General features: G+C 37.9%; 1 protein-coding gene across 1 annotated transcript; it reads left to right on the forward strand.

The window, feature by feature from the left end:
* Positions 1-5,317: 5,317 nt before the first annotated feature.
* On the forward strand, positions 5,318-18,060 carry LOC311067984 (uncharacterized protein; the record flags this gene model as incomplete). The annotated part of the gene is made up of 13 exons (XM_084090129.1): positions 5,318-5,467; positions 5,563-5,661; positions 7,874-7,972; positions 8,083-8,181; positions 8,316-8,417; positions 8,675-8,773; positions 8,946-9,122; positions 9,224-9,322; positions 16,870-16,968; positions 17,050-17,148; positions 17,240-17,417; positions 17,688-17,850; positions 18,033-18,060. The coding sequence occupies exons 1-13, from the start codon at positions 5,336-5,338 to the stop codon at positions 18,058-18,060; spliced, it is 1,473 nt and encodes a 490-aa protein (XP_083946255.1). The 5' UTR covers positions 5,318-5,335.
* Positions 18,061-18,348: the final 288 nt, after the last annotated feature.

Genomic DNA, 18,348 nt, shown 5'->3' on the forward strand with positions numbered 1-18,348 from the left:
AGGGTTTTTTCCCCACAGTCCACTGTCACCACAATTAAATAACGTTACCGTTAAATGCCGTTAAGTCTGTGTGACGTCATTGAAAGAAACTTTTTTGTTTCATCAGTCATGTCTATTATGTTAACGTTTATTTCAGTCATTTCTGTTATGTTATATCGTTACTTTAAAATAAATAAATAAATTATATAATTGTTAATAATAATATCGTTACTTTGTATGGAAAGGGCGTTGTCTCACAGGCTTGGCTGCGAGTGCGTGAGCGCGCGAGTGCTGGCGCGTAAGTTACACCTAAAGAGAGCGAGAGACTGTCTTGTAAAGATGAGATCAGATTTATAATGAAATCATATTATTAATATTATTAATACCACTACATTTAATACAATTTAAATATGTAATAATATTAATATTGTTTTTTGATAACAATAATATTAATAATTATTATTTTATTATTATTGTTAACAGTGTTAATAATTATTATTATTAATAGTATTACTACAACTTCTACTATTAGCAATAAATAAACTCAAATAATAACAAATGAAATACAAATAAAAGTTATTAGTATTATTAATACTATTCATAATAATGATAATAATAACAATTACTAGTATTATTATTATTATCTTTTATTATTAGCCTACTGTTAACAGTATTAAGAATAATAATACTAATTAATAGTAGTAGTATATTTTCAAGAATGAAAATATATTTTACTGACTTAATATGGTTTCTTATTTGTATTGGTATCAGATGCATTGGTGCATTCTTCTCATGCATTTTTAGATTCTATTAATATATTAATAAATCAAGAGCCTTTATTGACTTTTGGAATTTATACCATGAAAATAATTATTCAGTAGATGATATAATTTTCATTTATGGGTGAAGTGAACTATCCTTAATGTGAACTCATAGCTTATTTGTTCTTATTTTCAGATGTTATACAATTTATATATTTGAACCTTTTTATGATTTATAAAATAATTATTCTCTTCTCTCTTTTTCAGCTTCTTCGATTACCATCTGCTTGTTGTAAGTCATACATACCAGTCATCCTACATCTCAGCTTTGCCCCAGCTAACAGACTTTTGTTATACGTTCTCCAAATATTCAGTGTTGGTTCTGGGAACGTGAAAAATGTCCAGTTTTCTTGACGTTAGAGGAACGTTCTTTCAACTTAATTTTGATTTAAAATTCAACATTATAGGAACGTTGATTTCTAACATTCCAAGAACATAAAAATATCCAGTTTCTTTAATGTTAAAGGTTAGTGTGATGTTCCTGAAACATTCTTTCAATCATCTTTCTAAAGAGTAATAAGAACACAAACTGCAACTATATTCAGACACAGCCTTAGATAAACTGAAGATAAAAGACATTAACTCTCTGAAGATCTGATTAAACAACTCCACAAACAGCATTACCAGCTTCACTTATTACTAACCAGACTGACTTTATTTCTGTCACACGTCTACAGAAGATCTTATTGAGAATTAACAGAGGTTTAGATGTTGATGTCTTATTGAAAATGTTTCATTTGAGGTTACCATTATAGAGATCGGGGTTTGCTTGTTGGGCTCTTGGCCCTTGACTTTAATTAGGTTTGTGCTTTATCAGCAATTGCAGGTGTTCATGGAGAACATTTCTGCATTGATAAAGCAGATCAACATGTCTGTTAAAATAATATTATATTATTATAATATTATTATTATATTATAAGATATATATTACTGTCATAAATATATATTTTATGTGTTTATTAATTTTTATCACGTCTGTTGTACATCTGTAAAGTTACTTCCACTCACACACCCAATTACACTTGCACACACGCACACATGCACGCACACAAACCATGCTGGTTGTTATGTATGTTTTTTTAATTATTATTGTATCTGTCACCTGCTGTTATGTATGTTTTGTTTTTGTTGCATATTGTTTAAAAAATGAACACTGACATAACACACTGTTAACGATTTTCTTGTATTTTTACAGTACAGTACTGGCAGCAAGGTTGCCAGCAAGTTACTGTATTTTGATTTACAGTAACTGTACTGTAATTTACTTTACAGTACACAAGATCAGTACTGTAACCTACAAAACAGTACTTTACTGTATTTTTACTGTATTTTTGTAATGTTTCTGCTTCTGCTGTAATTAATTATACAGTATTGTACTGTAATATCTATATTGATACATTATTGCTAAATATTATAATTTTCAAATTACTCATAATAATAATAATATTATATTTATATAATATGTAGTTATTACAGTATATAAATTTACAGGTAATAATATTATAATGCAACTTTAGAATAACTGCAAATCAATCAATCCAAACAAGGTTATTGTCAAAAAAAATTTTTTTATTACCGGTAATCAATTACACTATTGTGCATTTGTGAAAAGAAAAAAAACATTTCATTTAGGAACATTGCATGTCCAGTACACCAGCACTTTACTGGTAAACAGCTTTTAAAGGGATAGTTAAAAGAACACGCTGACTTTTTGGGACTTTAGCTTATTCACCGTATCCCCCAGAGTTAGATAAGTGAAGTCCATACATACCCTTTTCATCTCTGTGTGTGCCGTAACTCTGTGCATGCCGTGACTATACAAATCACAACATGTATATTGGAAAATGTTGACGTTATTATTGTCTCTTATTGGGAGCAGTATGCTAGCTGGAGCCGTTTACCTCCAGTCTTTGTGCTAAGTTAGGCTAGCGGTTGGTACGTCAGATAGAGTTACAGCACGCACGGAGATGAAAAGGGTATGTATGGACTTATATAACTCTGGGGGATACGGTGAATAAGCTGAAGTTCCAAAAAGTCAGTGTGAGAGGTTGAGAGACTTCATGACTTGCAGCTGTAGCTGGACATACTTTAAAATTTGGCTGGGACTTTGAGGTGGTACTGGAACCTGGCGGTGACCAAAACTGAAAAAGACATGACACACAAAAACACGTATGACAAAACCTGTTATCCACAGCACCAATAAAGATGAGCAGACAGTGTAAGAGAGAAATTGTAAAAGAAAATTATGTAGAAATAACAAAAATTTTATAAAAAAAACAGCCAATAAAAAAAAATAAAAAAAATATAACCTTTAGATTTTAAACCTTTAAGTTTAAAACATTGTATTAACATGGCTAATGCTTACAGAAAACTCCTTCCCAGGCTGCAAATAAAATTGTCCCACAATGTAGAGCTGTAAGAAATCAAAATACATATTATTCAGTTAACTGTTATGTTTCTTGTTGAGGACATATATTTCATACATCTGCTTACAATACATCTAGGTTAATAAAAATAAGCTTCACTTTACCCCTCTAAATATTCTAACTTGCTTTTTTGGCATGTATTTTACTTGTCTTTGTTGCCTAATTGATCATTATTAACTCTGATAGTTTTTTTTTGAACAATGTACACCTTTATTCATATTTTTAATTATTATAATAATCATTAGGCTATTTGTCATTACAAATCACAATGCTACAGAACTGGGTCTCCCGCCTAAATAGAAATGAAATAAAAGGCTAAACTGGTACCAATAGCCAATCTCTCTTAGCCCAAATCACCCATTTTGCGATGCAAATGAAAGTGCAGCATTTTTCCATCCGAGAAACGGACTGCAAATATAGCAGTTTGAGCAAAATAACGTGCTTGTTTTTACCACTGACGGGCTCGGATGTTATGGAAAGGATCCCTAGATAACAGTTAACGTTAGACATTTTTGTTATCATAAGATCCTTCAAACGTAACATGTCAAATGCAGTAATTTTATCTCACAGACCATCGTATAACACATTTAACGTTAATTAACCACTTCGATTTGTCCTTCCACCGTTCCAACAATCACCAAGTCTGTTTTCGTCGAAATAAACCGTAAGGTAATGTTAATTCAATGTTCAAAACTCGAGTTAGATTTGAAAATGTCGCGACAAGCAACGGGGTGAAAGAGCAGATCTAACTAGCTGCTAACGGTGTTTTTCGCTGGCTAAACTTCCACTGTCATTTGTACACTATAGTGTAAAATCCTAAAACCTTATTATAAAATTCAAAATTAACTTACCAAATTTCCAGATATCCGCAGAGTGAGATCCATTCATCCAGCGAGTGATCTGCATCTGCCTGCAGTTGTGCTCTGACGTCAGTCGGGCGGCGCGCGCGCTCTCTGTTTACAGCAACCCTGTATTATTGCCAGGCATATTACAGCCAGGTTACAGCCAGGTTACAGCAACACTGAAATTTACTGTAAAATGTTCCCGCTCAAACAAAATTACCCACAATACAATGCAAATTACGGTACTTTACTGTAATATAGAAATGCAGTATTGTACTGTAGGTTATTACAGTACTGTGCTGCTAAATCTACAGCGACATTTAACAGTGCACTGAAAAAAAAAAAGTTTAATATTTGAAAAACAACAAATAAAACAAGCAGCTCAATGCACTTTTTTAAGCAAGATTATATTTTGTGGCATTTCCTTCCTTATAATGACAGTCGTCAATAGCAACGCATTATAACACATGTATCGCAATGGACGAGCTCTCTCGTTCACCTCAGATTTGGTCCTCTTAAAAGCAGTGCAGTTTCGCGCTTCAATCTATAGCCGTTGCGGAGACTTTCTATTCGTTGAAATCTTACAAAACAAAATGCACACAAAAGCCCTGCTTGATATACAACCACTGATGAACATATTCGGTTTTGATAAAAAAAAAAAAAAAAAAAGTATACGAGTGCGGATTAGAACCCAGAACCTCTGACACGCATGGCAAAAGTCATACCACTAGACCATTACAATACACGATTTTTGGATTAAGTATCAATGGATTTAGTCACGTAGAAATTCTCAAACGTACCCAAAATGACCCAATGTAGGCTACTGAAATTGATTTCTGGACATCGTAATGTTATTTTTCCTGGAAATTGTTATTGTACACATGTATTCTATCTGATTTAACATTATATAGCAACCTAAAGTTCATTATATATTATTTTTGACCGACAAGCTACAATTTTGTAAAAAAAAAAAAATTATAATTTTTTTCTTAAATCTTAATTTTTTTTTTGTTGGTAGCATTGATTTTGGGTGAATTGCATGGAAACCAATTAGGGTAAATTTGACCCGCAACTCAAAAGGCGTACCTAGATTTTCAACATAACTCTGGGAAATGGGAAAACCTATTAGTGAGTGTGTCTGTGGAGATGTTGGACAAAATTAATGTTACAACCTATTGTGATATGCAGTTTAGGTCTCTGTTCACAATTTTTGTACTGAAAGTGACTAAATGAGTTTCTACTCAGGGTGTCCTAGGTACTGGCAATCATGGACACCCCAACCTCCATCAAGATGACCACTCTGGCCATCCAGAACCTCTTCAGCTACGTGGAAGAAGAAAATCTGGCTGCTGTAAAAGCCCATCTAGATAAGTTCAAAGGGGTAGATGGTCGAAGCGATGTAAGTTGCATTGAAAAAAGTCAAACATGATTTAAGATGTTCAGCTAAATTGTTAAGATATCAAATATATGTCTTTCTCGTTGTGTCGTTGACAGAATGGACAGACTCCTCTGATGTTGGCCTCGGAGCAGGGCAGTCTTGAGATTGTTCAAGAGCTTATCCGAAGGGGAGCAGACGTCAACTTGCAAGATGAGGTGAGAAAATGGCCACGTAACTGCTTTACATATATATATATGAAGAGTTCAGATGCAAAAGCCTCTAAGTGCCATCTGAAATTTTCATCTAGAATGATGATTTTTATCAAGCTTGTATATTTATGTTCAGTAATTTCACTTAAATGGCAATGAAAATTACCTATTAATTGTCATTTAAGTGAAATTACTGAACTTAAATATACGAGCTTGATAAAAATGATCATTCTACAAGAAAATTTCAGATGGCACTTAGAGGCTTTTGCATCTGAACTCTTCATATATATATATACAGTGAGGAAAATAAGTATTTTAACACCCTGCTATTTTGCAAGTTCTCCCACTTGGAAATCATGGAGGGGTCTGAAATTGTCATCGTAGGTGCATGTCCACTGTGAAAAATCCAGAAATCACAATATATGATTTTTTAACTATTTATTTGTATGATACAGCTGCAAATAAGTATTTGAACACCTGTCTATCAGCTAGAATTCTGACCCTCAAAGACCTGTTAGTCTGCCTTTAAAATGTCCACCTCCACTCCATTTATTATCCTAAATTAGATGCACCTGTTTGAGGTCGTTAGCTGCATAAAGACACCTGTCCACCCCATACAATCAGTAAGAATCCAACTACTAACATAGCCAAGACCAAAGAGCTGTCCAAAGACACTAGAGACAAAATTGTACACCTCCACAAGGCTGGAAAGGGCTACGGGGAAATTGCCAAGCAGCTTGGTGAAAAAAGGTCCACTGTTGGAGACATCATTAGAAAATGGAAGAAGCTAAACATGACTGTCAATCTCCCTCGGACTGGGGCTCCATGCAAGATCTCACCTCGTGGGGTCTCAATGATCCTAAGAAAGGTGAGAAATCAGCCCAGAACTACACGGGAGGAGCCGGTCAATGACCTGAAAAGAGCTGGGACCACCGTTTCCAAGGTTACTGTTGGTAATACACTAAGACGTCATGGTTTGAAATCATGCATGGCACGGAAGTTTCCCCTGCTTAAACCAGCACATGTCAAGGCCCGTCTTAAGTTTGCCTTAAGTATGGGAGAAAGTCATGTGGTCAGATGAGACCAAAATAGAACTTTTTGGTCATAATTCCACTAAACGTGTTTGGAGGAAGAAGAATGATGAGTACCATCCCAAGAACACCATCCCTACTGTGAAGCGTGGGGGTGGTAGCATCATGCTTTGGGGGTGTTTTTCTGCACATGGGACAGGGCGACTGCACTATATTAAGGAGAGGATGACCGGGGCCATGTATTGCGAGATTTTGGGGAACAACCTCCTTCCCTCAGTTAGAGCATTGAAGATGGGTCGAGGCTGGGTCTTCCAACATGACAATGACCCAAAGCACACAGCCAGGATAACCAAGGAGTGGCTCTGTAAGAAGCATATCAAGGTTCTGGCGTGGCCTAGCCAGTCTCCAGACCTAAACCCAATAGAGAATCTTTGGAGGGAGCTCAAACTCCGTGTTTCTCAGCGACAGCCCAGAAACCTGACTGATCTAGAGAAGATCTGTGTGGAGGATTGGGCCAAAATCCCTCCTGCAGTGTGTGCAAACCTGGTGAAAAACTACAGGAAACGTTTGACCTCTGTAATTGCAAACAAAGGCTACTGTACCAGATATTAACATTGATTTTCTCAGGTGTTCAAATACTTATTTGCAGCTGTATCATACAAATAAATAGTTAAAAAATCATACTTTTTTTTTTTTAGATTATGTCTCTCACAGTGGACATGCACCTACGATGACAATTTCAGACCCCTCCATGATTTCTAAGTGGGAGAACGTGCAAAATAGCAGGGTGTTCAAATACTTATTTTCCTCACTGTATATATATTTATATGTATGTATTATTTATATATTTATTATAGTAAACTAGTCTTGTGAATTGTAAAATTCACATGAATTTCTGATTTTCTTTGGTAAAATTTGTCCCTTTTTTCTTTATTGACTCCAGCAGTCATCTTCATAGCATTTCCCTTTATTATTTATTCAATATCCTGAAATATCCTGAAGCCTGTTTATATCCTTATTTTATTTTCAGACTTTTCAGATTTATAATCTGTATAAGGTGAAGTGCCCATTATAACTGTGCCATAGGGCTGTTTTTTGTAGTGTAGCTCCATCACTGTTCCCATGGCGACATTGCCAGTGGTTCAATAGTTTCCATAGCGGCCCATCTTTGTGCCTTTCCCTGATAGGACTGCTGGTCCGCGCTGATCTCTGCAGCTAAAGAGGGGCATGTGGAGGTGGTGAAAGAGCTGCTGGAAAACAGTGCCTATATTGAGCACAGAGACATGGTGAGAAAATCAAAAAGGAATACATCTGCTTTATCTAGTACCATAATCACATTTAAAAAAGAACACATTCTTACGTTATCAACTTAATGAGGTGGCTTTGTGTCGTGCAGGGGAATTGGACCACCCTTACTTGGGCGTCATATAAAAATAGAGTTGAGGTGGCCAAGATCCTGCTGGACACTGGGGCAAACCCAAACACCACTGGAGTGGTAAAGATGGAAAAACTTATCAATTGCCTTTCCACATATGAGAAGCACAGAAATACAAATCATATTATGAATCCAAATGTAATATATGCAATCATCGATTAAAACTGATCATACTTTTGATGTGGTTACCTTAGCAATACGGAGTCTACCCCATTATCTGGGCAGCCGGTAGAGGCCATTCAGAGATTGTGAAACTCTTGCTGGAGCATGGAGCTGAAGTCAACTGCTCTGATGAGGTGAGCTAAACCAATCCTGTTTAAACCAAACCGATTAAATGAATATTCTGAGTTGAAAACAAGCTTCTATTGTAAGTGCATTGTTCTGTTTTTCAAGCTGAAGTCAACATTACTTTCTCTGGTAATCGACAGCATGCCACAGTTGCTGTTGATAGATTTAATTTGTGTTAAAATTGTGTTACTGCTAAAAATATTAAAGATAAAGACCAGCATATTTAACTTTAAACCAGCATTTTTTTTACTTTTTGTACTTTTAGTTTGGCACCACCCCACTGATCTGGGCTGCTAGAAAGGGCCACTACGACTGCGTGATGCACCTGTTGGAGAACGGAGCTGATGTTGACCGGCAGGGGGCGGTATGTGCTCATCATTCACTCAGCCTTAAAAAAATTTTACCCTTAATTTCTACCATATAAAACATTTTAGAGCTTCTGTTTTAACTAGAAAAACTGATGTACTGCTGATTTAGAAGCATTACATCAGTGGCCAGATGGACTGTTTCTTATTTTGTTAATCTTTCTCACTCAGAACTTCATGACGGCACTGATCGTAGCTTTGAAGGGAGAATACACAGAGGTGGTTAAAGAGCTTCTGAAGAGGAAACCCAATGTAAACTTGACTGATAAGGATGGAAACACAGCTCTCATGATCGCAGATAAAGAGGGCTACACTGAGATTGTGCAGGACCTGCTCGATGCCGGCAGGGTGGGTTGAACCTCACAATAAACCTTACAAACGGATATTTGTAAAACGGATATACTGGATGAGAAAGTATTTTTATTGTGTGTTGTGTTTTAAACCTCTAGAGTGGAGACACTGTGCTGATTACAGCTGTGAGAGGTGGGCAAGTTGAGATTGTGAGGGCACTACTGCATAAGTATGCAGACATCAACATTAGAGACCAGGTAACATGCCTTTTACATCATATGCATTAAAATACTTTAAACTAGGGCTGCATGGTTAAACAAATAATCACAATTATTTTGCTCAAAAATGATAAATCGTAATTATTGAGAAATTTCCTTTTACATTTCATCAGAATTATTGCACTTTAATGAAAGTACAAAACAAGAGAGTATGGCAAAAATATCATATCAATTTTTTCAGGAAAATCACAATTCATGATTTTATCACAATTCTTTTTCATGTTGGTTTTACTACTTTGCAAGTGACTGAGCATTACAGCCAAACTAATGTCCCTATTTAAACATAGTCCCTATTTAGACATTTAGGCCAAAGTGGGGAAGATAAAAATCTTTGTCATTATTTTCTTTGTTATTAAAAGATAAGAACAAAAATACACATTACATATACACAACATATAATATACAAATGAAATAAACAGTGCTTTATTTTTTCAGCCACAGTAGGTGTATTTAACAGAAGCATTCAAGAAAGAAATTAAATGAACAAATATACAAACAAAACACTACATAGACTTCACTGTATAAATTATACATTGATACTTATTAAAGCTACTATTAAAGTTCTCTGAGCAGTGAGTGATTTTCTCTTTGTGTTTGGTTGTTTTATTAACATTAAAGGGAACAGACCGGAACAGAGATAGGTCCAAAAAAATAAAAATGTCCGGTTGCCGATCATGTGTTTGGAGCAAAAACTGTCCAGTTTCAATTACGACAGATACATCTCTAATTTTACCTAGTTTGCTTTAATATATTTATCATAAACATTAACACACTCTTTACATTTATTTATTTTTTATTCATTCCAATAATTACAAACTATGTTAATGTCTTTATTATTAAGACAACAAAAACTATTTTGTAGCACAGAGGACGCATAAGAGCATTTATTCAGCAAACACATTTGCAAACTATGTAGTCGAGGCCTTGTGAGGAAATACTGACTATATTAAACTTTTATTTGAGCAGAATATTGCTGTGGAGATCAGTAAACGCCAACATAATTGTTTGTTGATGTTTCAGATGATCAAAGACTGTTTGGAAAATGTACAATAATCCATTTAATTTCAAGTGAAAAGCTCTGATTGGGGATTCAAACAATTGACATCTGGCAACCCCAAGTTTAAAAGTGTTACGAACCCTTTTGTTAAAAGTGGCTACGTAAGGGTTTCACAACATAAAGGACACGTGAAACACGAGTACGCTGCGTTGACGTTTATTAGGCTACTCACAAACATGTAAAAACTCACGAAACGCGTATCACAGATAAAGAAACATAACAACCTTCAAATAATATGAAGGTAACAAATATTAACAAGACGAACAGCAAAGTAATTTAACTAAAAGAAAAGGAAAAGAAAAAAAACTTAAGAAAAGAAAAGCTTGTTTGCTGGTTCTCCTCTCTCCTGCCATGCTCCACTTCAGCATCCTTATTATAGTGAATCAGAAACAACTCCAACGAGACGCAGGTGTATAATGATACACAGGTGCGGACCTAATAATAAACTCAGAGTCATGACGTCATCACAAGGAGAGGAAAACACGAGACACAAACCGTAACACTCCCCCACTTAAAGAAAGAACCAGTCTTCTTTTTAGACAGGTTCTGGATGAAGCGAACAGTAAAAGCAACCAAGAACATAGTTACAATAATACAAACTTACACACCTACATATAGATTAAATTATACATTTACCTAGCCCCGAGAAAGGGCATCTGCCACGATGTTGTCAGTTCCTTTCTTGTGGTGGATCTCAAGATTATAACATTGAGCCATTAGCGCCTAGCGCATCAAACGTTGGTTATGATTGTACATTTTATTTTAAAAAACCAACGGATTATGGTCCGTGTAGACGATGACGGGAGTAGAGCTGTATCCAACGTACACATCGAAGTGCTGCAAAGCAAGCAACATAGCTAGAGTCTCTTTTTCGATAGTAGAATAATTCAACTGGTGACGGTTGAATTTAGCTGAGAAATAAGATACTGGATGGGATATTCCATCAGCACCACTCTGAAGTAGGACTCTCAAGCTTGAACGGACGAGCCAGGTCAGGAGCAGACAACATCGGAACACTGCAAAGGAGAGACTTTGCACACAGAAAGGCACTTTGACATTCATCAGTCCAATTAAAAACAACTTTAGAGCTGCACATCTTCGTTAAGGGAGCGACCACAGTCGAGAAATTTTTACAAAAACACCTGTAATAGCCAGCCATGCCTAAAAATCGTCGCAACTCTCTCCTCGTAGTGGGCACAGGGTATGCAAGAATAGCGGTCACTTTTGCGTCGACCGGACGTACTTGACCGTTTCCGACCTGTTTCCCCAAGTATGTAACGGAGGCTTTCGCAAAATCGCATTTAGTCAAATTTAAAGTTAAAGAGGCGGCTGTTAATCGGCTAAAAACATTGTGCAAAGTAGAGATGTGCTCAGTCCACGTAGAAGAATAAATAACATCATCAAGATAAATATTACAGTTTGGAACGTCACTCAACACTGTAGACATTAACCTTTGAAAGGTAGCAGGCGCGTTCCGAAGACCGAACGCCATACGCGTATATTGAAAGAAAGAATCGGGAGTCACAAATGCGGAGATCTCAGAAGCACGTTCAGTCAATGGCACCTGCCAATAGCCTTTTAAAAGATCTAATTTCGTAATGTACCGAGCAGTACCAAGGTTGTCAATACAATCCTCTATTCGAGGCAACGGAAATGCATCCGGCACAGTAACAGAATTCACCTTGCGAAAATCGGTACAGAAATGGAATGAACCGTCCGCTTTAGGTACTAAAATGCACGGTGAACTCCACGGGCTATTACTCTTTTTGGCGAAACCATTTGTAACCAGATAGTTCACTTCACATTTCATGATCTCCCGTTTACCTACTGGAGAACGATACGCATGCCGTTTTATGGGAAGTGCGTTACCCACCTCAATATCATGTTGGATGACAGACGGAACATCACTAAACAAGTTAGGATAATCTTCTATTAAGTCAATCACATCCTGACGCTGGTCGCTAGATAAATAAGACAAATGAGATGGTAAAACTCTTAAAATCTCTGAATTCTTTAGAGGACCACCACTGAACATCTCCGTTGACATTTTCAACCCATCATCTACATCTTCAGCACCCATGGTACTGGACAGCAAAGATACTCGTTCCACATTTGACACCGGCTGTACCTCACTCTGGGACACGTCAGTCCCCTCATCAGTCTTCTCAGTTTGTGCTACATATTGTTTCAGCATATTTACATGACACAAACGTGTCTTCCGTCGTCGTTCTGGGGTATGGACTATATAATCAGTGTCAATCAGCTTGCTCTTAATTACATAAGGACCTGCAAATCGCGCAGCTAAAGCAGAACCAGGCAAAGGAAGCAACACTAGTACTTTTTCTCCAGGCGTAAAATTACGCACAACCGCGATCTTGTCAAAATGACACTTCATTTTCTTCTGTGAACGAGAAAGAGCTTCTTCACGGGTCGTTCACGGGTACGAGAAACGAAATCAAGCACATTATGTTTCTCAGTCACACCAGTAGAGAAAAATTCATCTTTCAGTACTTTAAAGGACCCCGTACATTATGTCCAAAGACCAATTCCGACGGACTAAAACCAAGTGACTCTTGTCGCGCTTCACGCAGTGCAAATAAAACCAAAGGGACTCCCTCATCCCACTCATTCCCTGCCTCCAGGCAATATTTTCGCAAACTGGACTTCAGCGTCTGATGCCACCTCTCCAGTGCCCCCTGCGATTCAGGATGGTAGGCACTGGATGTGACACGCTCAAACCTTTCAACACATTTCAGAATATTTTTGACAAGAAATTAGTTCCTTGGTCGGTTTGAACAGTTCTCGGCAATCCGAATGTTGTGAAAAATTTTATTAGAGCTTTAGTGACGCTTTTGGCAGTTATATTCCGTAACGGAATTGCTTCTGGAAACCGTGTGACAGCGCACATAATTGTTAAAATATACTGAGAACCGGATTTAGTTCGCGGCAGCGGCCCGACACAATCTACCAAGACGCGTTCAAACGGTTCACCTACAGCCGGAATAGGTCGAAGTGGAGCAGGTGGCACAATCTGATTGGGCTTTCCTACTACTTGACATACATGACAAGACTTACAATATCGAGACACATCAGCCTTCAACCCAGGCCAAAAGAAATGCTGGAGCACCCGATGGTAAGTTTTATTTATTCCAAGGTGCCCAGACCAAGGATGATCATGTGCCAAGCTCAGAATATGCTGTCGAAATTTCGAGGGTACCACAATCTGATGGACCACGTTCCAATCATCCGAATTTTCATCATTCGATAATCGAGCATTCCAGCTACGCATTAACACAGTGTTGTTCCAATAGAACTGATGGTTATACGAAGGTGACTTTTTAGTGTCAGCACTTAAACGACATTTCTCTAACGTATGATCACTTTTCTGTGCTGCAGTAAGAACATCACACGAAATAGGCAAAAATACGTCAGGATCGGGACAAACAGATTTTTGGATCGAATTAACATCCACATGCTCTGTCACAGCATTTTTCTCAAAAATCTCTGCAAAGATAGCCTCACCTAAATTCACTTCATTCTCCTTACCGAAACTTTTCCCCTGAGCGCGTGTCGTAACTGCACTAGAAGCAAAAACATTTGGGAAATGTTGTGCGAGCGCATCTGGTTGCTGGTCAGTAACTGGGATTTTGGTAACATGCACAACTGGCATCACTTTTCCTCCAGCCAGATCATTTCCCATGATAAAATCAATACCTTTCACAGGTAGGGAAGAACGAGCCGCTACATTAAAACATCCAGAAACTAACTCAGACGTCACCCAGACGCGATGAAGAGGGACAGTGATGAAACCCATTTCTATACCCTGCACGATGGTGCTAGTATCACATTCAGAGCTTGCACAAAAAGGCAAAATGTCAGACAGTATAAAAGACTGAGATCCTCCCGTATCACGCAAGATCTTCACAGCTTTCTGATCCTCAACACAACCAGTCAATGATACATAACCGTCAAACACGAAAGGCTGAAAACACTCATCAGGAGCTACTGAAATCATGGTCTGTGGAGACACAATTTTTACTAAAACTGAACCGCGAGGTTGAGCTGAAAAATCCTGACGTTCATGCTTTCGTTTTAAAATTCGACACTCCGCAATAATATGTCCAACCTTGTGACAATAGCCACACTCTTTACGCATTTTCGGGCTAGATGGACTAGGCCTGACTTTAAAGTCAGAAGAATTAACTTCATTCTCTCTTTGTGAAGCGTATCCTAAATCACTCGCACGCTTCACAAACACAGGTTTATGAATGAGTGCATACTCGTCTGCTAAAACAGCTGCTTGCTGCACAGTAGTAACCTTTTGTTCGTTTAAATATAAAGCAGTACGCTCAGGAACACAATTCTTAAACTCTTCAATGAGCAAAAGTTCGCACAAAGATTGATAATCCGCGACTTTACACGCCTTTATCCATCGATCAAAAAGAATACCCTTCTCACGGGCAAATTCGACATATGTCTGAGAAGCAGATTTTTTCGTTGAGCGAAAACGTTGTCGGTAATGTTCAGGTACTAACTCATAGGCACGGAGAATCGCATTTTTTACCGTCTCATATTGAACACTTTCCTCTAATGGAAGAGATGCACAAACTTCTTGCGCTTTCCCTGTTAACTTACATTGTAACATTAATGACCAAACCTCTGTTGGCCACTTTAAAGCAGATGCTATCCTTTCAAATGCCTGAAAATAAGCTTCAACCTCTTTCTCCCGAAAAGGTGGAACAATTACAATATTTTTCGCTACATTAAACGAAGTCGAATGATCAAGAGAATCCGTTAACACAGGTAAAGAGTTAACTATAGGTATCGCAGGAATATTTGGCACTAATGCAGCAGCTTCAACCTCAGAAGAACTAGGTCAATCTTTGAAAGCAAATTTTTTAGATCTTTTTGGATCATCTCGACCAGACTCTAACTGGCGCATTTTAATTTTCATCTCCGCATCAATACGGTGCAATTCCAGCTGATGCTGCAACTCATCCTTCCGTGCTTGAGCTCTGTCTTGCGTCTCAAGCTGTAAACGAGCTAAACATACTTTTAAACGCAAACCTCCCTGATGTACAGGTGATTCTTCGGTAGAGAGGGATAAAGGCTCAAATTTAGGCAAAGAAAGAGGGGGTGGTCCTACCTTCGCCCCACCACCGGCACCCGGCGTAACTGGATTGCCAGCGAGAGAACGCAATGAGGTAGAAGAATGCAATGGGGGTTGTTCCTCATCCATAACAGCTGCAACTGATTCCGCTGATTCAGGAACATCCTCCAATAAAGACAACACCCCATCATTAATTAAACCAGTTAACAAACAAGCTTTCAAGTCTTTCTTAAGCAATGTTTTAGAAACAGGTATTTCAAAATGTCGAGCAATAAGGAACAAATCGTCCTTTCTACATGTTTCCAACACTGCAATGCTAGGTTGACTTACAAACTCATTTAAATCAAACGTCGCCATAATAAATTGATGAGCAAAAAACAAACATAATAAATTAGCAGGCTACGAACGACTCCGGACCTACCTACCTAACCGAGACTTTACTAAGACCTCTCTAGTCTTCAGAGGGTACCAGTTAAGAGGCGAGCCTCTCCCCCGGAATACCTCCAAAAACAACAAACTAAAATAATAAAGAAAACAATAAATAGTAAACCGTAGTGAGAACCGGCGCTAAGCACGGCCCCCCTGGTTTACTCTACCTACCCGGAGATCGCCCAGCACCACTAACCTTTATCTGCTCATTAAACAAAATTAAAGTAATCCAATATCTCGACGAGCCCCCAATTTATGTTACGAACCCTTTTGTTAAAAGTGGCTACGTAAGGGTTTCACAACATAAAGAAGGACACGTGAAACACGAGTACGCTGCGTTAACGTTTATTAGGCTACTCACAAACATGTAAAAACTCACGAAACACGTATCACAGATAAAGAAACATAACAACCTTCAAATAATATGAAGGTAACAAATATTAACAAGACGAACAGCAAAGTAATTTAACTAAAAGAAAAGGAAAAGAAAAAAAACTAAAGAAAAGAAAAGCTTGTTTGCTGGTTCTCCTCTCTCCTGCCATGCTCCACTTCAGCGTCCTTATTATAGTGAATCAGAAACAACTCCAACGAGACGCAGGTGTATAATGATACACAGGTGCGGACCTAATAATAAACTCAGACACAGAAAAAAAAAACACAGAGTCATGACGTCATCACAAGGAGAGGAAAACACTAGACACAAACCGTAAAAAAAAGCTTGTGTAGGCTTGGTTCCAGTGCAAGATAATTGAAATGCTCATTACCAGTGGTTCAATATCGCAAATTATGCTTAATTAATCGAGAAAAGCAGAAATTGTGATCAGGATTTAAATGATTAATCGTGCAGCGCTACTATAGACAACAAATGAGAGATGTATAAAAGTTATGGGAAATTGAAATGACTGTACTGTTGTTGTTGTTTTTTTACAGGAGAATAAGACTGCTCTCTATTGGGCAGTAGAGAAAGGCAATGCAACCATGGTTAGAGACATACTGCAGTGCAATCCAGACACAGAGATCACCACTAAAGTAAAGAACATCAAGACTCGTGTTCAAGAGATTGTTTTACTGTTATGAGCTAGTCTTGAGTCTGTATTTTTGTGTATTTAGGATTCTGAGACACCACTAATTAAAGCCACCAAGATGAGAAACAGAGATATAGTGGAGCTGTTGCTGGACAAAGGGGCCAAAGTCTTTGCAGTGGACAAGGTAAAACATCAGTCACAACTTCATGTACATAATTTACATTAACATGATGAGACTATATTGCACTTGAAGTCTCTGCTCTCTTTGGCTACAGAAAGGGGACACCCCTCTTCATTTCGCCATACGTGGACGGAGCCGCAGGCTGACTGAGCTCCTCCTCCGTAACCCTAAAGATGTCCATCTCCTCTACACGACCAACCAGGCTGGAGAGACACCCTTCAAAATCGACTGCCGTTACCAGAAGAGCATCCTCACCCAGATTTTTGAAGCCCGTAAGTCTGGGACTAGATTAATACTCATCATTGGGAATGGGTATCAATACAGGTTTCCTGATTCAGTTACATTCTGATTCACAAGATTCTATTTAATTCCATTCTGATTCATTTGAGTTTATTCTGTTTGATTAAATTCTCATACATTTGGGTTTATTTCAGTTAACATGTTTATTTTGCTTGCATATAAATTCTCTCTCTGCAAATTCACGGCAGTGTTTCAGACTGATTCAAATCATTAACTCATCTTTTTAAACTGTTCATTTAAAGAACCGCAGGTAATGAGGTGTAGTCGTTGTTCCAGTTTTCCTGGCTGGTTGTTATTATCTGTCCTGCTGTGCAGCTTTCTAGCGCTTGTGCTCGGCTTCACTGTGGATCCCAAGCTGGCTATCTCCATTTCTCTCTGCATCCTAGCACTACTTTGTGTTCTTTGGTAAGAAAAACTGGTCCATTATTCAGTGTTTCATCATTCTTTAAAAAATCTGTTCTTAAAGAATCTGTACTTTTGGTCATAATTAAGTTATGATTGATAACAAATGAAACAAAATTCAATTAATAACCCTTGAAAGGTATTGTGAATGAGTGAATGTGTGTATATTCTGTATCTCTACACAGTGGTTGTGTACTTAGGGAGCAGGCGTGAGGGCGAGAGTTGGAACTGGGCATGGGTCATTAGCACCCGTCTGGCCCTACATATTTGATACCTGGAGCTTCTGCTCACCCGTGCACTACCAGTCAATTGCCCACATTCTGCATAAAACTGTAAAACCATTAAAATGAGGTCCTGTGACCTGTCCTAAAGAGTGGATGTGGTGTGTCCTTGATTTCCACAAGAGGGCTGTAAGGGTGGAATTCCTGCAGTGGTTCAAGCTGCAAGAAATGCCAACGCATTCTCATCCTAGGGCGTCATATACTGACGCTTTTGACATTT

The sequence above is a fragment of the Abramis brama genome, assembly GCF_963993115.1.
Source record: "Abramis brama genome assembly, chromosome: 18".
In the NCBI taxonomy this organism is placed as follows: Eukaryota; Metazoa; Chordata; class Actinopteri; order Cypriniformes; family Leuciscidae; genus Abramis; species Abramis brama.